We start from the raw sequence: 21,863 nt of genomic DNA on the forward strand, positions 1-21,863 counted from the left end.
TGGGATCCTTCCTTTCATCAAAGGTTTTTTTTGGGCCTCATTGTTTGGACTTTTTGAACAATTCCTCTAAATAAATAAAAACTCATGTAAGCGCTGGCAAAATTTTCACTGGAAATTTATTGTTTTCAAAATATAAAATAGAAAAATAAAAGGTAATATATGGCTCTTCAAATATATTCTTAATCCAACCAAAAGAAAAGGGATCAGCATGAAATGTTAACGGGAGAACATCCAAACGCTTAAGTTTACCATTTGAACAACAACTTTAATGGTTTATCATCAAAATAAAATAAATACGCTACATAATTTCCTCAGCACTTTCAGCTTTGCGTTAGTGAAATCAAGAACATGTTAAAGAAAATATGTTTTACTAGAAATTCAACATGCTTAATATACCTCATCAGCTCATTGCTGTGATAGATGATTCACTGTAACAGTTAATAAATAACTCAGTTGCAGAAGCTAATCTGCAAGTTCAGTGATACGCATTAGGTTACATAAAGAAAAAAGAACAGTCTCCCGAAACAGAGAAATTTTCAGGTGGTGGTGGATGATGTTTGGTTGCAGAAAATATGATCTGGCCACATAAGAAAATGGTGTTTGTGCAGCTCATGCTTTCATCCGAGTTTGCTAATCAGTTCAGTCTTTTGCCAAACCTCAATTAGCAAACTGTTGTCGCGTGACACGAGGCCTTACGGGTGTCTTGGAAGGACTCACCCTGAAAATTCATGAGATTATCAGTATGAATTCTATTGCAATGACTTTTATAACAGAAAAATAAAGAAATGTACCTTATTGGAAGATCTCCTATGAACATGCCACTACAACTCAGAGCGATGATAGCACTTTCTGCCTGTGATGTATCGACAAAGTTTTCAATGCATAATATTGATAAATGTTTGCAAATTAATTTTTAGTTTCTTGACTACATTGCACTTTGATGCTCTTGGCTAAAAGTTCAACAGCGGCTTTTATGTGATTTTCTGGATGTTAGAATGTGATTGGCATTGACATTTGATAATTTCTTATGATTAATATTTTCTGCTAAAAAAGCCATCAAAACATTCAGTAGCTTTGATGAATTTGTAGACATAGTTCCCAAACAATAAGACCACACTAACACAATCCATCTGTTGATGACATGTTGTTTATTTCTGTGAGTCTTATCTGAAACCAAACATAATTATTAAATGAGAAGATGAAGTTCAAATTATCAACTTGAAAGTTTTATACATCGCGTTTTCTTCATGGCGACTTATGCCAATCAGAAGCAGCAGCTTCAGCTTTTGCTAAAAATTATAATTTGGCATAATATTGGCGAAAGTTGTAAGCAATATATGTCATGGGAACTACAGTCATGGCCCTCGTTGTTCTTGCGTTTTTCATTTTCTTGTATGTTGATAGTCTTATCTCATGCAAATAAATTAAATATTTACAAACATCAAATGTGTTCCTTTAGAATATTAGAAACATTATAAAATGCTACCAAAGCATGGTGAGCTTGTCATTGAATTTCAATCCCAAGACATGAATGTTATCCCCTATTAGTATACTTCTCTTCCTCATGTTCGTTTTCTTACTTTTTGACATTGACAAGTAAATCAAAGCATGTGTCATAATATTAAATGAAAATCAGCAACTTAAAATCCACAGACCAGAGAAAACATTGACATTAATATGATGCTACCGAACTTTAGAAACTTGAATAATCAAATTGGGGGTAATATAAATATACCTGAATAAATTCAACAAATGCTATGCGGGTTTTATGAACATGATCCCCGAGCAGCCTCAAACGAGATACCTGCGCAGAGGAGATTTTCCTGACAGATGAAGAAACTTCTAAAGGTATAACCATCTTGCGGAACTGATCAAGCACTATACTGAAGGCAGTGTTCTGACCTCACCACAGTATTTATTGAAGAAAATTTTTACATCCATTTGAGTGACCTGAAAATTGAAAGCGATTAATTCTTTATTAAACTTTTTCAGTCATGCAACACAAAAGCAGAAGCAAAAGTTCATGGCTAATTTTTTTTTCTTAACTCAAGAGCGGATTACAAATGATGAGTGGAGATAATTGTACCTTCTTATCAATATTTGTACAATAAACGGTGCGCGTAACCATTTCCTTTTCATCATCAGACTGTATCCGAAATTATATAGTCAGATAACTTACAGAAGAAAACAAATATTTGAATTTAGATTGAGAGAGAGCTTATTAGACTAAACCTTTGGAAGAAATGTAGGGTTTACAGGCAAGATTGCAGTCTTCGAAGGCAAAACCCTAACAGGATAGAAGCCTAGCATGGTCCCTCCGAGAGTTAATGCCGCCCTTGCACCATCTTTTACAATAAATCCAATCATCATGGTTTAATAAGATGTCTTATTGAAAACATATTATCTACAAGTTTGTAAAATATCAAGGGTGATCAACTGAACTCACAGTCATCAGCAAACTCAATAAATGCAAATCGAAGAAGTGAATTCGTGTCCCCACAAACCCGACAATCAACTACCTTTAACATGAACACAGGAATCAAATGATCAGAAATTTATTAATGCTACATAAACCACAATATAAATTATAGGACAAGCTCAAATTATTCAAAATTTTCATTCTTTCAATGACACTGATTTTGATCATAAAACAGCTTGGAATAAACAATTGTTTTGGAACAGTAAGAGGTGTCATTTAGAAATAATTGCATAGAGTGATGAAAATAGGAAATTCATAAATGTTATACAGTGATGAGATTCTACATACAAATTGCCTCTTGAAACATCAAGCACAAATCCAAGCCTATGTATCTGAGGAAAGAGTTATACCTAGCAACATTTAGCTAATGGCTGTTCAGACACCAAGAATGTAGAGGGAGAGATTTTCCTTCAAAAAATTATTTCTTTCGAAATCCCAATAGAGAATTAAAGGCCTAAACTCGTGCAAGCCAGCTGAATTTCTTCACTTTTAAGTTATTTTCCTCAAAGAAAATTTGCAAGTACAATATTCTTTCTGTATGTCTAATTGACAAAACAATCGCACATTGTGAGATGCCAAGCAGATCATTACTGAGGAAAAAAAATTTTCTTTCTTGTGCTTTTCAATACCATTTTTTTTTAACTTACAAACTAAACAGGGCCCAAGTGCTTGATGAATACCTTTAATGACTAAGGCATTATGACCGATGTATTCTGACTATAAAGAGAAAGACATACTAAATGAACTCCTGCTGCCAACAAGCTAATCTTCTTAATTTCTTCTTAGGTATGCCTCCATGGTGATTAGATATCATTCAATCTTCATGATGTCTATCATTTTGTATATGCATATTCTCAAAAGAAAGCAGCAGAAGGCAATCAACATGTAAGATACTAGTTGTTTGAACTAAGTTATCAGCCATTGTAATTTTGTAAATTTCGACAATATTGTAGATGATGGATTTATAACACCAATTATAATGATTCTATAGCCCTTTTCACTCAACAAATTAATTATCATCTTTCAAAAGAATGAGCGGTCTATGCAAACTATATAGTATAGTCTCCCTCTAGAACACAAATTTCACATGTGCCTAAACAATAGACTCAACGATACAAAGATAGCATTTTGAGTTCATTCCCATAAAAAATACAGTACTCACCTATCTAAAACAGACACTAGAATCAGTCTATAGGAAATGAGCACAAGATCAACATATTGACAGCTATATACATAATTCCTAATATTAAAGAATGAAGCAACAAAAGATACAAAAAAGAGGCTTCTACGACAGCATACATTTTTATCAAGGGGTTCATAACATAGCTAAGCCTTACTGCTTCAAAATAACAATTTCAGTATTAAGCAAAAGGGTACACCTCTGAGATCACTTGGATTTATCCATGGTTATTTTTTTTATTCCTTATCTTGAAAATTCTATTTCTTTATTCATTTTAGATCTGCAGACCAAATCCTAGCTAACTAGCTGGTACACATAGATGGCATGAAACTTGAAAATCAAAACCGTAAATAAAAATTCTTTGACTGACTCAAATGTTCCAGTCAAGGTTGTTGATTCAAATAGAATTTGTAAGCAAAATCAATTTTCACCGTGAGCAGCCTAACTATCACAAGAAAATGAAGAGTATCCAGAAAATATAATGTCTCTTGGACAAATTATCGAGCTTTGATCACATCACATTTATGTACATATCCTGTTAAACAACACCGGACTAACATCATATTTCTGTAGTTCACACCCTATGATATGTCTCTCAGATGATTATTTCAGGGGTGGGTAATATTCAAACAATTGCAAAGCTTTCAACAACTTCATTGTTAGTCTATATTTTCAAACCTTGACTAGGTGAACCTTTATTCCACACTAGTATTGATTGTCAAACCCGTTTTCTACACAGTAAAAAAGGAGAATAGTCCAAAAAGTTTTTAAACAAATGCATTGATAGTTATCACCTAAAATAGACAGATTTTTAAAGAATGATCTGTAAAATAAAATCATAATGTAAATTTCGACATTGCATGCTGATAAGAAAAAGAAAACATCTGCCCCATTGTGAGTAGCACAAATAGCATAAACACACGGATGCAGCAATCAAATACTAAACTAATTAGTGATAAAAAGTCTAAACCACAGATGCTACTAATATGGGGAGAAAACAGAGCATTCTAGAGGGTCCCGTACTCCCTGAATTTCTCATATAAAAGAACGAGAGAAAACAAAAGGTACAAATATAATAGCCTACTTATCATTTTATTTTGACAACTGACCCTCATTTAATTCCATTCCTGTTCCAATTTTCAAACTTTGAAAATGTCTCCATCACTGGTAATTCTTCTTTGACGGCCAGATGTGGTCCAAAATATAATTCAAGCAGTATCTATTCATGCTTTATTATGTAAATGGTCTAGCACTAAATCAGCTCTTTCTCCTTTTGGCTGAGTAATGGTAAGGCCACTTATGTACACAGAAAACGAGGGCCTTGATGTGTCACTTGCAAATCTTTAGTCTATGTGTGGCTCCTTCCTTGCAGAAACTCAGAATGCATAAAATCACATAAAATTACCCTTTTCTTTTGACTTTGCTAGAGAACAACAACATCACTAACTTTGGAAAAGATACATTAACCTTAAACAACTAAAGTATTATATTTAAACAGAAATTCTCTCACTAGTTCTTAAAATTATTTCCTAATAATCTGACACAAAAACTTGCAGAAATTTGCTAGACCAGAATATCACAGACTGATTAAATAGCTCTAAAATAAAGAAAAACACAATTTGGGAATTTAGCTGTTGATTATGCACTTCCAAATATACAAATGAGAATATGAAATAACTTACTTTTCCACAATAACTAAACAATTCAGCGAGATGCTCTTCAGTGACCTGAAATTCATTGATCAAGAGATTCAGATCAGCAGAACACCCAAAGGATTGAGCTCTTATAAATTACAAGCACTATAGATCAAGAGAAATTTGATGGACTGAAATGACATAAAAACTACAAAAAAAAAAAAAAATTACGAAAGAGAAAACTCATTTTTCTTATTCAATAGGCTCACATGCTGATCAATGTCAGAAACATATACAGTCCTCCTGATACTCTCCTCCTTCTGAGCTCTACGAGCTCTCTCACTCATCCTCCTCCTCCCTTGATTATACCCATTCCTCCTCTGCAAAAGCCCAGATCAAAAATTCAATACGCCAACAATAAAATTCCAAATAAATCACAATCCTTTGACCTGAAAAAGAAAAACCTTCAACATAAAATTCCAAATTAATGTAAAAAACTAATCTTTGACTTAGAATTGCCAAAAAAAAACAAACATCAAATCACAATTCCAAACACACACAGAAAAAAAAAAAAAAGATGAGAATTTTACTCGACGTTGCTGTTGATTATTCTGATTACCAGAAGACCCATCACTGCTGGAATCCTTTATGCTACCATCACCTCCGCTACCACCATTACCGTAATACTCCGCCGACGAAACGAAGACAGGAGCGTCCGCCGACAGCCGGTGACCGCCGGCCTGCCGCCCATCCGCCGCCAAGACACCAGCACGCGACGATGGCACAAACTCCTTCGCCGATGGATTCAACTTAGACAGCAAGTCAACCAACTTCTTCACATCACTCTGAAACTCCTGATCCCGTCCGGCGCCGGTGCCGGAAAGCTGATCATCGGACCTGATCGCACTCTCCGCAACCACCGCCATTCCTCTCACCACCACCAAGCCAATATACAAACCTATATAAACCTCAAAAGGAAGAAAAACAATTCCAAAACTAAATCAACAACAGATGAAGAAACCTAAAAAGGCGAGATCTTTGCATTCAAGTTTGAATCTTTTCGCAAATGGTTGAAGATTTTCAAGATGAAAAGGGACTCCAATGGCTGCCCAAAAGATTGCTATAAATAGACGCCCATGCCCAACTTGCAAAGAAAAAACTAAATTTTGATTCTTTTTGCAAATAAATAAATAAATACAAATTACAGTAAAAAAAAAAAGGTGAGATATTTATTTAGTCTTATTCAATAATAAATTAAAAAAAAAAAAACCTTTTTTTTTCCTTGCTTATTTCGTTAGAGAAATGAAGAATTGGTGGGGGGTTTTGGAGAGGGAAGGGATGATGACGTGTGATGACGTCACCGAGGTTGTTACGTTTGGCAAGCATGTGTAACTTACTTGGAAGGGATGTGGATCTGTTGGGATTGTGATGCTTTTTTTTTTTCGAAAAATTTTTTCTATTATTTTTAAAATTTAAATTTTGAATTTGTAGATTATTATTTTGAATAATTATTGAAAAATTGAATGAAAAAATTGGCAATTATTATTTATAATTAAGGAGGTTGATATTGGATGCTATGAATGGATAGATTGGATTATTATGGTGTTTGATTGATAATTTATTAGGAGATCAAATTGTATGATGGGTGTTAGATGGATAGGGACAAATGATTCTTGATTACTTTTTTATATAATATATATATAAATATAAATATACTTTAAAGAATTTTTAATATTATTTTAAGAAGAAATTTAATGGTAAATTAAATAAAAATGGAATTAAAATTTATAATGAGAATGGTGAGGGCACAAATGTAAAATGGATAGATATAAAAGTATAAGAAGAGATGTCAAGTGAAACCTTCCATCATTAATATAATTTTCTTATAATTAAAAAAAACCCATTTTGATTAAAATATAATTATTTAATTTAACTCCAGTAATTAAAAAAAAGGAAGTAATTTCGGTCAAATTTAACCACTGACTTGTGACATAGGACCACTAATAGACCATTTTCCATTCAAATTGGATAAAAATAAACAAGGATAAAGTTGAATATATTCTCACCCTAAATAATTTCATTTTATTTTTCATATTTGATATTATTAATAATTTGAAAATATAAAAGCTACAGCTATTGTGTATCTCTCCCTAAAATTTATTTATTTATTTATTTATTTTTAAAGAACTTTCATGGTTTTGGTTTTTATAGGATTGTAGATTCAATTATGAAACTTTGCATGGGTGCATATGTAAAAATTAATAAATAAAAAATGAAATGCATGATAAATGCTTAAATTTTCAATTATAAAGGGACATATGACATATGAGTGAAAGGAAAGCAAGGTGTAATTTTTATTTTAAATTATTATTTCTTGAATGACTCCCAACAACTATAATGGCATGCTTCAGTCTTGGTTACTAAGAGCATTAATTCATACTAAATGAACCACAAAAGTAAATAAACTAATTAATTGACAAATAAAATCACAAAAATAGGGAAGACATTGCAGATGACAAGTCCAACATTAACTCCTTGATGCACCAACAAATAGTCAAATACAATCCTAACAATGCATATAATATATATTTGTCAAATTGTTGATATGAGTATATTTATTTGTGATAAATTATATATATATATACATATATATTTGACAAATGCAACAAACACATATATAATCAGAGGCATGTACATAAATAAGAATTGATCGACTAGTCATGTATCCTCACTTGACTGTATGAAACTTGGGTTATAAACCCACTCTCAAATCAAGGATCTTTTAACACCAATGGATATATTCTGATATCAGGCAATGAAAGCCTTGCTAACTAAGTCGTGCAGCTAATACTGTTTGGTTAAATTCAAATTGAACAATCTTCGTCAAAAAGAATATATGATATTTTAATACATTTTGGTGTGTTTTAATCTTGAACAATAAAAGCCATGCTAACTAAACTATGCGACTAATATTGCTTGGCCAAATTTAAATTGAAAAGTTTTCCTTAAAATATATATATATATATATATATAAGGGTGATAAATACCAAAAAAAAAATAGTAGTAATTACATGAGAGATTCACCACGTAAGAATGTAAGATGGTAATGGAATATAGTTGAGCATATGTAGTGCGTATTTGTGCAACATTATTGGTAGTGTACATTTATATGTACAAAATTATCATTGGTTAATAGTTTGAAATGATTGATTCCACGGATTGGATTAATGCAACATCCAATGCACCAAATCCTAATATGCCTCAATACTTTTACTTTTAATATTTATTTTAATTATATATATATATATTATGAATCAACCGATGTTAATTCAAATAAGTATAAAAAAAATAACCGGTGTGAAAAGTCTACTCATTTATAAAATTTTAAATATCTCAGTCTTGATTAATTTAGAACTCCTACTTTTTAAAACACTAATAGATAACAAAACTCGTGCACGTGAATGACTTGAAGTAAGTGATTTTTGAATTTTATTGTTTCATTAAATGATTTTTTGACAATGGAGCAAATGATAAGTAAAAAGATAACTAATGATAATTAGAATTTATAGTTCTATCAATCAATTCAATTGAATTCAATACAAGCTAAGCACATTTCATAACTATTCCATGTGATTGAATTATTCAACTTCTTCTTGATGCCACATATTGAAAATGTTGCTACCATTATACATACATACATATGTAAGTATGTATATTCTTACACATTGATTGAGGTGATGTATCTCTGAAAATTAATTAAATAAATAAAAACTAAAGAAAAAAAGGAATATAGGATAACGTAAAAATGTGATAATAGTTAGGCTAAACTATTAATATTAAAATAAAAAAAAAAATCAAAAGACCCACGTATTACTTGACTCAACATTGTAAGAAAAAGGACTACATGTTATTTTTTTATTAATTATTTTTTTACTTGAAAACAGTAACTAAAACAATTAAATACAATTTAAATTGAGTTATAAAAACAATAAAAAATATTATTATGAATATTTTTAATTATCACGAGTCAATGACTATTTAATTTATTAGTATTAAATTTTTTACATAGAGCTTTTATTCTATTGAAGAAACGAGTTTAAATCCCAATTCATAGTGATGAAAGTTTAGTGTATTGCATGTGATTATTCTTAATATTTAGTTTATTTATATTTATTAAAAAAGAAAAATCTCATGAGATCTCTAATTTTTTAGTGTATATATATATATATTTATTTATATATATTTGTATGATATATATAATGACTTATTCTATGATAGATCATAAATTAATGAATTAAGTGTTTATAAGAAAACACCAAAATATAATAAAATAACATATTATAGAAATAACACAACTAAAATAATATTATATATGTATATGTATGCATAAAATGAATAAAAAAAATAAAAAGTATAGACTGACTTCACTTTCATATAATGAAATGGTGGAAATAACACCTTCCACACTTTCACCAGTTCCACCTAATTTTTATTTTATTTTATTTTTGTTTTTATAAATCCTCAAGTTTGGGTGGATATACATTGGAAAGATGAATATACCCCTTAGTTTATGGGCATACTTATCAATTATCATACCTCACATTTAATGCATGCCCATCCTTCATGTAATCTAATTAAATAAATACTATATATATATATATAATTTTTAATCTAGAAAGAAAATATTTTATGCAGGAAAAAAAACAATTCCATAAAAACAAAAGGCACATATATATATATATATATATATTTGTTCTAAATATTTTAATTATTTGTGTGATATATACATTACCCTGTTCTGCTGTCACATCATCAAATTTAAAACAAGTGTTGCTTGTATTTATTTATAAATTAAGAATTTATTAATTTGTGTAAAAATTATATTCAGAATAAGTTATTTAGGTTATATAATTCAGAAAGATAAATGAATCAATCCTATCCCCCTTCCCTATGAAGTTATAAACACTACCTAGGCGGCTTCATTATTATTATTATTATTATTATTATTATTATTATTATTATTATTTATCAAGAAAGGTCATGCAGTTTGTCACTGTGTTAAACCATAAAAATATTTTTAAATTATTTATTTTTATTATTATAATGTTTAGGGTGGACAATCCTCAATCAACTCTATCATTGCATTGAGAATATCATGCTTGTGTTTAAGGGCCCTCATTAATTTAATATTCACACACTCAATGATTCTTATCATCTTCACTTGATATTTAGGTCTGATTTAATTTTTTTAATAATTGTAAAATTTTAAAACATTCATTGTCATATATAATAAATATTATTCATTAGTGATTAATCACATAATATAAATTTATCATATGTATAATAACATTAGACCTTAATATGTGGATAATTGTTCATATAATTACTTGCTTATTCTAAGAGCTAGTTTTAACCACCCCTCCTCCCCCTTTTTTTCTCCCCTTTGTTTTTTTTTGGAGAAATAATATGTATATATTTATTTATTTAAAAACATTGATCACTTTCAGCGGTTTTATAGAAACACTAGAAAAAAAAAATCTCAAATACTATTTCAAATGCAAATTTATTTGTGCTTCTTGAAAGACTTTTTCAAGGAAAAAAAGTTTTGAGATTTTTTTTTTCTAAAAAAAGGTCAATTCAAATGGGCACCTACAAGATTATTTATTAAATTTTTTACTAAAAAAATCAATTAAAAGGATTTAAAAATTAGACACATATATTTTCTTATTATTTAATACATCTTCAACATTACTTCTTTTGGCTTACATATCTATTATCACAATCTTTACATAATTCATACTCAACCTAAGTTTTCTTTTCTTGAATTTCAACATTTATAACACTAAATATATAAAATATAGATGAAATATAAACCAATGCCTTATTTAAGTCATACATTGGAATGATTTCAATCAAATGGATTTTATTTAATGAATATTTATAAAGGAATATTCTAAAAAAGTGTGGCCTCTTTGGTCCCCCACACAAGTCTAGTGGCTTCTCACTAAAACCTCAATTTAGTGATAAATAAATAAATAAATAAATAAATTTAAGGAAATAAAAAACCTAAAAATGTTAGGTTGGAACTAAATGGACAGGTGGGAAACATAGCTACTACCAAAAGTACCAAAATAAATTAACATCATCCATCTAATCTTCTCAACAAGAAAGCAAAAGAAGGTAAAGTTGAATATATTTGTCTAATTGTGTTGCCATAACATTGATTGCTCCATAATTCCATCCTAATGTTTGTACAAATCTCAGCTAAAAAACTTTAGAGGGCGTTTGGTTCAATGTAACTGTAAATCTGAGTGGATTTCAATTCTGATGTAGCGAAAAATCAATGGATTTTATAATACAGTCTTGATCAAATCTGAGTGTTTAGTTAAATGTCTTGTAGATCTTTGTATTATAGGATTTTTGTATTTGATAAGAGATATTTATAAATTTTGAAATTAATACATTATAAATATTTTAATGATTTTTAAAGTCTTGTATTAATTAATTTAACTATTAATTTTTATTATTAAATTAGTTTATTAAATTTATTAGTATATTTATTTATTTATTTTATTATATTTTATAATTTTTAAATTTAATTTTTTTAACTCAATAAAAAGTATTTTTGAACTTTTCATATTTTTTTAGAATGTTATTAATGATTTTTAATTATCGCATTGATTATTTTAACTCTTAATTTTATTATTAAATTAATTATCAAAGTAATTATTAAATTTATTATTAAATTTTATAATTTTTTTCACTCCATAAAAATATCCATAAATGTTTAATCGTATTTGTTTTTCTTTTAATTAGTTACATATAGGTCATGAGTTATGCGTTTGAAAAAAATTTAAAGATAAGAAATTGAAAGTGGCCCTATAAACCAAAATCACTCGTTGGATGTAATATGAGTTACATTGGTTTTGAAATCGCATGCAAACCAAACCTGGATTTCGAGAAACCCGATAACTTCAAGTTACGTATAGCTCAAAAAACCCTCCAAAACAAAGCAGCTATCAAGTCAATGAAATCTTTTTATTTATTTATTTATTTATTAGTTTAAATTATATAAGGTTTATTTGGATCATGTTGGGAGTTGATCAAATCAAGATTGATTTTTATTTTATCAAATTCAAAATTCATGAAGTGCTGGCCAAACCAACTATTTCAATTATTTTTAGAATTTTTAAATGTTATGAAGCATGGACAATTTCCTCTTTTTTAAGTTTATTTTAGTATAACACATAGAGTTTAAATGGCTATATAAATGGGTTTAATTAGATTAATTGAAATTATTGAATAAATAAGTAAATAATCAAACAGTCCCAGTGGAGATATAAGAATCAATTCTCAATTATTATTATTTTTTTATAGTACATATATAAAGTGTAAGAATAAGGAAAAATTAAAAAAAAAAAGAAAAGAAAAGAATCATCCTGAAAATCACAGATCAAATAAACTCTAAAACAAAAATAAAATAAATTTGAGTTTTTGTGCTTGTAAAAAATATTTATCAGAAAAAAATTTACTTTTTATACAACTTTCAATCCCTAGCCTAGTTCTTCAGATCAATAATCAAAATAAATAAATAAACGAAAAAAAAAAAGCAAAGATTGGGACGGATGAGTTATGATTATCTTGGAAGCATTAGGGATTGAGAATCAAATTGGTCCCCAATGTGTTAAAAAAGAAACTACAAGATCTACTTTAGCAGGCACCATGGATGTATCAACTTAAACCTATGTTTCATAATGTTGCCCAATATTGCCAACTATTTGAAAATAAAAAATAATACAATCCAAAACCTAAAACCAACAAAAAGAAACAGATTGATATATCATGCCTTAACATTTTATTACTGAAATTTTATATTTTTACCAAATAATAAAAAGATAACATTTTTTTTTAAAATTTACCCATTTTTAAATGTTCCCACATTTATTCAAAGTTCATGAACCCTAAATTATTGAGAAATGTCATGATGGAACAATAACTTAAATTTGAATAAAAAAGTGAGAATTCTAAAATACAAGGGCAAAAACAACAAATCATACACCATCATCATCCTTAATGACACATTCAATCAGCCAAGTCCCTGCCCTCTGGGTTCAGTTTAAGTTTGGAATAGAAAATTAGGGCTTTGGACTGCAGATATATACAGCTAGAAATCAGAGATGCAGTTGCATACAAATCCACATGAACTGGCACTGCTAAAAGGCCAATGGGTCAATGAAAATGGAGATTTTCTGAAGCTCTTATGTCTGGTACTCGGGATTGAATGCGAGCCCCTCTCGGTAGATTAGCTCCTTCATTTGGTCCTCGGAGAGTGCGTGCTGCTCAAAGTCGAAACTGAAGGGCATCATGCATACTGGCTCGTCGCTTATGTCATGTAGGGATGCCAAGTATGGGTGAGCGAGAGCATCTTCGACTGCATATAAACAACAAGAGCACATGCTTATCAATAAAAGTTACAAAGTACGATAATTTTGAAATAAAAAAAAAAAGCAACAAGGCATGAAAGTTATATTGAACATGTGACATGATGGATGGCTTAAATGTTCTAACACTGCATCTGATTCATGTCCTTACCAACTATCAGACTTTTGTATCTTATCATATTCGTGCACGAATTATTTCTAGAACCAAATACACCAACAAATAGGAAACTTTTATTTATAAATTTTTCGCTCCGATCTCCTATTCCAATGGAAGTAAAGTTGCTGACTTTGACTAGACTTGACATTAATAATGTACTAAACCACTGATGCATTGCATGTGAAACAACACTCTCATTGATCAAAATTCATTCAATTGCTTGCCAAAAATTATTTGAAAGTCTAAGATGCATGTTTCCACAGACTACAAATCTAACCTTAAACCTTCAATAGGAGATCTAGATAGCACATCTATGCACATAATAACCATCTATACCAGACAAAATTGGCATACTAGACTTTGGATCTTACCACCAATTCATACCAACTGTCTTCCAAAACTAATTCTGTGGATTGCAAAATGAAACATGAATAATATCAGATGCTACAATGAATCAGGTTAACAATCAGTTTATATCTAAACCTAATCCAGTGTGATTTGGTTTTAAGAATTTCATTCTTACATGTGTAGCTATTATAGATGTTGAATGAGGTGTTGGGTTATCAACCTTTATTTTCCACTAGCAGACGAAGTAATTCAATTTATGAATCTATGTGGCATATATGTTCCAGATTTAGGTTAGGAAATGTCCTGAAAAAATAATCAAGCTGTCATTCTTATGTTTGCCTTTATAAGATACAACAATTGTTTAGTTTCAATGAAAAGATCATAATAAAAAAAACTTTAGCTATAGCACAAAAGACAAATGCATACCGGTTATTCTCTGCCTTGGATCAAATGTCAACATCTTTTCAACCAGGTCAATTGCTGCACGATGCACGTGTGGAAACTTTTCTGGGAATGACTGCCGGGCATAACGAGGAAGTTGACGGATATATCTTCTTGCATTTTCATTTACAAAACCCAGATCAGCCTCATTTGGAGTACCAATAAGCTGCAATGTGCAACAGCAACTGCTAAATCAGCCATGGCCCAGCAAATATCAATAGGATTGCTTGAAGCCTATAATTCTAGATATGATCAAAATTCAAACATTCACTGTAAAACTGAAGTAATTTACATACGTAGAAAAAGGTATTACTTGTATCGCATCTAAAAGCTATTTGTTTGACGTAAAAACAAGGCTATCTCCACTGATGTATAGGTTCATTATTTATAATGATGATTTACATAGCCAAATTTGATTTTATGCCAAGATCAATCCTCAATGACATGTTTGTATTATTAATCCTTCATTAAGTATACTTCTTGACTTAACATGAGCACAGGTACCTAACTAATCAAAGATGGGTTGTTATTAATGTCCAGTGAAACTAAGGAGTCAATCTGGTTGTGATCCATCATAGAAGGATAAGTCAATCACTTACAGAATTTTAAAAAAGATATACAATAGGGGAAAAATTCAGATCACAGTATAAAATACATGAGAAGTGAAAAGCGAAAAGATGGGGGGTGGGGGGTACTTAGCCTTAATTGAAACACAACCTAGAGAAATATACTCTATGAAGTTCAATACGGTAACATATGTCTAAGTAAAACAAGAAAAGCAGAATTTAATAGCCACAAAACAAGGGAAAAGCTTCACCTCCATTAGCAAGCGCAGCTGGTGCACATGATCTCTCCCTGGAAATAGAGGCTTCCGGTCCATTAGTTCCATAAAGATGCATCCCACAGACCACACATCAATTGCAGCAGTATATTCAGAAGAATTCAATAATAATTCCGGTGCTCGGTACCATCTTGTCACAACATACTCCGTCATAAAATCAGTTTCAGAGGTAGTACGTGCAAGCCCAAAATCACAAATCTTCAAGTCACAGTTTGCGTTCAGGAGGAGGTTGCTTGGCTTCAAGTCTCTATGAAGAACACTTGCTGAATGTATGTATTTCAAACCACGAAGGATCTGATACAAAAAATACTGCACAAATTGCAAAATAGAAAAAGGAACTAATCAGATAGCCATCCATAGAGAATAGCACAGAGATACAACAGAAAAATATTCAATAAAAGTAGCCTGATGTGATAATCAAGATATTAGCCATTAATATAAGGTTTAACTTCAAATGATAGGATTAGACACACATGTTAAAACATCTCAAAAGGCCAATGAGATTCTACATTCTAAACAAAAAGTCATAAAATTCAAGCTCTGTTACCACCTCACAAAAATTCAGAAGCAGAGATGGGTTTGCTCTTAAAATACACACTGCACAAAACATACAGAAGAAGCTTATGCGACAAAGCTATAACTAGAAAAGAAATTGATCAAACATTGAGATAAGCTACAATATTATTGTATAACTTACAAAACACAGCAGAAAGTTTGGGATTTTAAAGCCCATCTTAAGCAATCCAAACTGTAGGGAAAATGTTACAAAACAGACAATGTATCCAGATGTAAAGAAGTTTTCTTATCATAGAAAGTGACGTTCTCCCAAATAGCAGAAGCAACTTTTACAAAGTGTTGACAACTTGGTATAAACTCCAAACCCTAGAGAGAAGGACTCCAATGTTGGCTCACAGAGAGCAAGATGAACATAAGCAGCTATGAACCTCTCAAATAGTTAAATATTTAGTCACATCCTCCATGCATACACAATAAAGCTCAATAACATTCTTAAAACGAGAAACTCTAAGATGCACATTAAACATCACATGCATTGCATCCCTCTATCTCTTTATGAACTCAAATAAAAATGGTTACATTAAAAAACTCAGAGGCTGCTCAGTCCACCATAAATCTGTCATGGAAAAAAGCAAGTTTTTCCTTGCAGCATTTCAAGCAAATAGACGATACACATCAACATTTCCTTGAAGTGCACTCAAGGGTAGTACTAAATCATTTTCTAGCATTGACGATAGAAAGAAAAAATGATTGATTTATGAGTTTATACCAGACACTCGGAAGAAATTTACTAGTCAAAGGAATAAATTTGGTAATAAGTATTACAATTACCCCCATTATATCTCATTCCTTACTTATGGAAACACTAAATGTTCACAAATCCTTTCTTGATCATAAAAAGCTCAATGGTGAATAATCTCCTATAACAACACAAAAGACTGATGAATTCTTCATTTGAAAGCCCAAATTATACCAATGTAAAAGACACGAAAAAATTGAATAAGGTTTTGATGACAATGTAATCCCAAAACAAGAAAGAATAGCAGGAATATTTAAAGTAAATCCTACATAATACAAATAAAATATTTTTATTACTGAATATATATATATATATATATATATAATGTGAGACCAGCTCAAACATGAAGTAGGTGGTGATATTCTATAAAATAAACACATGTATGTCTTAATCACCTTATCTCTTTTATATGACAAGTTGGTGAGAAAATTTAAAACCAAATCTTCATTGCAGCTTATTTTACAACTTCAATATCTTTATTATTCCCTTAATTATAAAACTTTGTCCTTCGTTGCAGGGTACATTTTTCACCACCATCAAAATCCTATACAGTAATGATTCATTCACCACTCACAGCAGGAAACCACCAATCTGAAATGGATCACCAAAAATGTGCAGAAAAATAGATTTTCTTCTATGTTAATCAATCCCACCATGAATTCCTGACGCCTTGCTGTTTTGGAAGAAACTAATGGAGGTCTAGGTAGACAAAAGTGGCAAACTAAGAGCAAATTGATTAAAGAAAATAATATGAAGAAAGAATGAGATAATATTATGAATGTCATGTCTTAGAAATTTTACAAACAGATTGCTGCTGTATTCTGAATAATCTCTCTAAGATCCTTATGTTAAAATTAACTTCTACAAGATGAAAGCTTCTAATTTGGTGTCCATTCTTCCAGGAAGCATTATGAGAATATATTAGGAATGTAACCATACCAAATCTCCATAATCAACAAGATGAAGCAAAACCACATTTAGTACCTTATGGAAAGAATGGATTCAATAAAACTCCGAAGGAAAAAAAAATGGGCACCTTTCAATATAGGAAATTTTCTAGGGAATGGTGTAGCAAATTTTAAATAGTCAACTGTTAAAAAATAACACCATTGATTTGCCACTTAAATACACAGCTCTAATCACAACATCTCATGCTTGACTATAAGCCAAAATAAATGTTGAAAACAAAGAAGATTTGGAAAATATTACAGCAAAATATAGTGCCCAAAGATCAACATCAAACACAACCATTTGGCATGGTTTAGGGCTAAAGCTGTCAGCAAGTTGAAGTTATGCAATCTTTTAAATTTCAGCTTTAGGGGCACAATTTCATGTTTTGCTCTGTAGAACATGCCAAATCAAGTGGATTATTCTTTTTACATTTATTTTAAGCTTGAGTTGATCGACAGGGCATAGAAGTTTAGGTAAGTCCTAGTTTGTCTGCATGATCATTAATTCTATTTGTATTCAAACTTGGATAAATTCTCTATCTTTGTGAAAGAACGATAGATCTTTTCAAAGAAAGGGGAATGAGTGAATGAATGAGAATTGTTTAGCCTTACGCCGTTTTTGAGAGTGCTACATAGATCATCTAGGCATGATTATGGAGAAACCTGAGGTGCAATTGCCCAAGTCTCATGACATCACTATTAAGAAATATCAAAGAACTTTTTGGCCTGTCTTCGCCCATGACAAGAGGATGCATAGTGTGAGTAAATACCATAATAACAACATTGGAAAATTTTAACATTAAAATAACTTAGCCCCCGACAACATTATATATATATATATATATATTTGTGTGAGTCTGTGTGCGGGCGCACATGTAACCCCAATCACTAGCAACTGAATGTACCCAAAATATTCCTTATTTTTTATTAAATAACATTGATTACTATTTTAAAATGACATAAAAACCTTCTTTTACAAAAAAATAAAAAAGCTCAAACTATGTAAGTCTTCAAATCTTATACATTTAATGGTCTCTAACCTAACAATATATAAGATTCGAGAATTGGGAATTGGACCCCTAAAGTTTATAATATCAAAGTTAAAAAAAAAAGGAATATCAAGAATTAATAATTAAGATTTGATTAAAGAGAAAGTTATAAGACAAGAATATTGTTATTCTAGTAATTTCACACAGGAATTCAAGTTGAAAATGGCGTATACAATGAAAATAGATAATGGGAGGTGTGTTTATCAAACAAGGATAGATATAACATACAACGGGAGCTCCAAAATAGCCAAAAAAAAAACACAGATATACATAATGGGATGTCCAAAATCAAAATATAAAAAAAGTAATGGGAAAACACACACATATATATATATAACACTCACAAAATGAAACCAACCTGACAGTGTTCCTCCGATAAAGCTTGGTTGGAGCGGATTATTTGATGCAAATCAGTGTCCATAAGCTCATAGGCAATGTAGACATCATTAAATACTTCTCGCTGTGGAGGAGGGATGATGTCCCTGATTGCTACAACCTGCATTGAGCAATTACAACATCAATTAGACAATATATACACATACATAAGAAAATAAACATTATCAAAGTACATAAATTATAGTAATACCAAAGGAGCACCACTCAACAGCTTTTGAATTTTCAAAACTTTTGAGCATCCATTACAAAAACTAAAAAAAAAAAAGAAGCCAAAACAAGCAAAAACAATCAAATTGGCTAAGTTACAAATTGAACTTTTACAGAATTAAAATGTTAAACAATGTGCAAATCTCATAATTAAACTACATAAAGCATCCAAAGCTCAGTCTGTTGAATCCAACTGAACTGACCAAGAAATATAATTGTTTGTTCGCTCAAATTCATTTACTAGGTCTTCCACAGTTCTCACTTCAAACAACTCTCACTATTATCATCATTGAAATTAATTTAAGTGTTAGAATCAAAGCAATTTTCATCAAATGTTAAATCCAGAAAAGTTTCCTAAGTTTAGTTACTCAAAATTCTTCATCCAAAAGATTAGGTGAGAAGTTCCAACTCAAACCAGTATGGAACAAAATTTGTATATGTAAAGTCTCTGCCCATTGGCTCCAAGTAGAAAAAAACCAATCTCGCATTCAAAAGAGATTATCAGGGACTTAGCATCATAGTTTAAACTTCAGTGATCTCGTTCCTTAAGTACTGAATTTGTGTTTATATTCCAAATTTTCACCATTAGGCCATCATCAAAAAGCAACCAATTAAGTTTAAATCTATGCCGTGAAGTAAATGCTCTGCAGAAATGCCACTTTTGCATGGATCTAAGTGTATTCATTCAAGTTATGCAAGCTTGCTTTTATCATCTTTCATGGTATCTAATTATCTAATGATTGAATTGCCACTATTCATCTGGTTTCTATAGATGGTTTAGTTTTGCCAAGCTTCTAGAATGAATTTTGCCTTTGAAACAATTAAGTCAACTTGCCTTCCATTGTTCAAACAACAAGAGCCACACTACAATTAAAATCAGCAAATATGCAGGAAGGATATCAGCTAGTGAACTCCTACTAACCAAACAAGTTAATACATCCAGATAAAGAAACTCCAAGACAGTTCTTGGGCCACTTCTTTTTAATCATCTCAATTCTTATGCCCATAGATATTTCCTTCAATATGGGTATGTTTTTTGGGAAATAGGAGCAGGGCGAACCCACTAAAAACCCAGGAACGTGCACAAGCCTCGGTGGAATAAATGGGGATGGGGCCGCGCTCACGTGGGCGCTAGAACCACCCATACACAACCACTATTCAATATGGGTATGTTAAAAGATAGACATCTTCAACTACAAATAAGCAATTTATGAACCAAGAATTGGGCTTTTGATTTTCCCTCAGAATCGGGCATACCAAGATTTGGATCTCTCGCTTTTCCCTGGCATTAGACATTAAAAAAAAAAAAAATGATTTTCAACCCATGACCAGAAATGCAAGAAGTGTCTTTTTTTCTAAATGAAGATCTAGTCAACTTTATAGAACGGTATGATGTTATTATTTAACTACTAAAGATCAAGTCAACTTTATAAAACACTACCATTTTACAAGTTGCCTTTAATCAGATTAAATTTTGGGCCGTACAATTGGTACAAAATACACAAAATGTATTCCATCTGTCACTGATTTAAGGTACTTTTAAGGTTGAAGTTCAACTGTCCGTTCCCTCACCAAATGGATCTCCTTTTTCCTTCTTTTCCCATTGATCAAATCACACAACACATCACAACTAATAAAGCGAAAGGGTAAAAAAAAAAAAAGAAGAAAAACATCTTTTATCTATTCACTCGCAAGAAACTTGATCTACGGGGAGAAAAAGAGAGAGAGAGAAAGAACAATTCACTGACGTTTTCATGATCCATGTGGCGCAAAAGCTTGATCTCCCTCAACGTCCTTTTAGCATCAATCTTATTATCAAAAGCATTCGCGATCTTCTTGATCGCCACCTGCTCCCCCGTCTCCGAATTCAAAGCAGAACTAAAACCACCAAAATCAAACCCATCAAATCAAGAAATCCATCAAAACTCCCCTCAAAGAATCCCCAGAAGAAACCAAACAAAACCAAACTCACCAAACGATACCATAAGCGCCCTTGCCGATGGGCATGATCGGAGGCTTATACTTGGATGTCACCTCAAAAATATTCCCAAATATATTATACTGAATAAACCTTCCCCCATGGCTAAGTGTCGCTTGTATACTCTCCAACCCCTGCATCGGCACCGGCGCCGCCGGCACCGGTGGCGCACCTCCTCCCCCTCCTCCCTGCTGCGCCTCTGCCATCTCCGCATCCCCCTTCTGCGCCCCTCCATCCATCTCCTTCTCGGATTCAATCCCCAGCCCTACGCCTCTCTCTCTCTCTCTCTCTCTCTCTCTCTCGCTTTCTTCGATGCTTAAAAAATGGAGGGACTAATCTAAAAAAAAGAAAAACACGCGGTTGTTTATGAAAAATTGGAGATCATTGGTGTTTGGAAAAGGGATGATGAGGAATGGACGGTGGTGATCATAGGGTAAATTTGGAAAA

General features: G+C 31.3%; 2 protein-coding genes across 4 annotated transcripts; both read right to left on the reverse strand.

The window, feature by feature from the left end:
• Positions 1 to 495: 495 nt before the first annotated feature.
• LOC120249808 (polyadenylate-binding protein-interacting protein 8-like) lies at positions 496 to 6,480 on the reverse strand. Of its 3 annotated transcripts, none has more exons than XM_039258468.1 (10): positions 5,884 to 6,477; positions 5,563 to 5,673; positions 5,342 to 5,386; positions 2,447 to 2,519; positions 2,233 to 2,345; positions 2,087 to 2,146; positions 1,903 to 1,950; positions 1,736 to 1,804; positions 792 to 853; positions 496 to 718 (listed from the first exon to the last, which is right to left on the reverse strand). In XM_039258468.1, the coding sequence occupies exons 1-10, from the start codon at positions 6,217 to 6,219 to the stop codon at positions 658 to 660; spliced, it is 978 nt and encodes a 325-aa protein (XP_039114402.1). In that variant the 5' UTR covers positions 6,220 to 6,477; the 3' UTR covers positions 496 to 657. The 3 variants fall into 3 exon arrangements, 1 of the variants encoding a protein (XP_039114402.1); XR_005532886.1 differs by having other exon boundaries at positions 646 to 718; positions 1,908 to 1,950; positions 5,884 to 6,480; XR_005532887.1 differs by having other exon boundaries at positions 646 to 718; positions 1,736 to 1,823; positions 1,908 to 1,950; positions 5,884 to 6,480.
• A 6,795-nt stretch (positions 6,481 to 13,275) lies between these two features.
• LOC120283831 (mitogen-activated protein kinase 1) lies at positions 13,276 to 21,692 on the reverse strand. Its single transcript, XM_039290586.1, has 6 exons — positions 21,411 to 21,692; positions 21,187 to 21,316; positions 19,194 to 19,331; positions 15,498 to 15,830; positions 14,666 to 14,846; positions 13,276 to 13,724 (listed from the first exon to the last, which is right to left on the reverse strand). Exons 1-6 carry the CDS (start codon positions 21,653 to 21,655, stop codon positions 13,552 to 13,554), a joined length of 1,200 nt encoding a protein of 399 aa, XP_039146520.1. The 5' UTR covers positions 21,656 to 21,692; the 3' UTR covers positions 13,276 to 13,551.
• Between the last annotated feature and the right edge of the window lie 171 nt (positions 21,693 to 21,863).

Source organism: Dioscorea cayenensis, chromosome 19 (assembly GCF_009730915.1).
Source record: "Dioscorea cayenensis subsp. rotundata cultivar TDr96_F1 chromosome 19, TDr96_F1_v2_PseudoChromosome.rev07_lg8_w22 25.fasta, whole genome shotgun sequence".
NCBI classification, from domain to species: domain Eukaryota; kingdom Viridiplantae; phylum Streptophyta; class Magnoliopsida; order Dioscoreales; family Dioscoreaceae; genus Dioscorea; species Dioscorea cayenensis.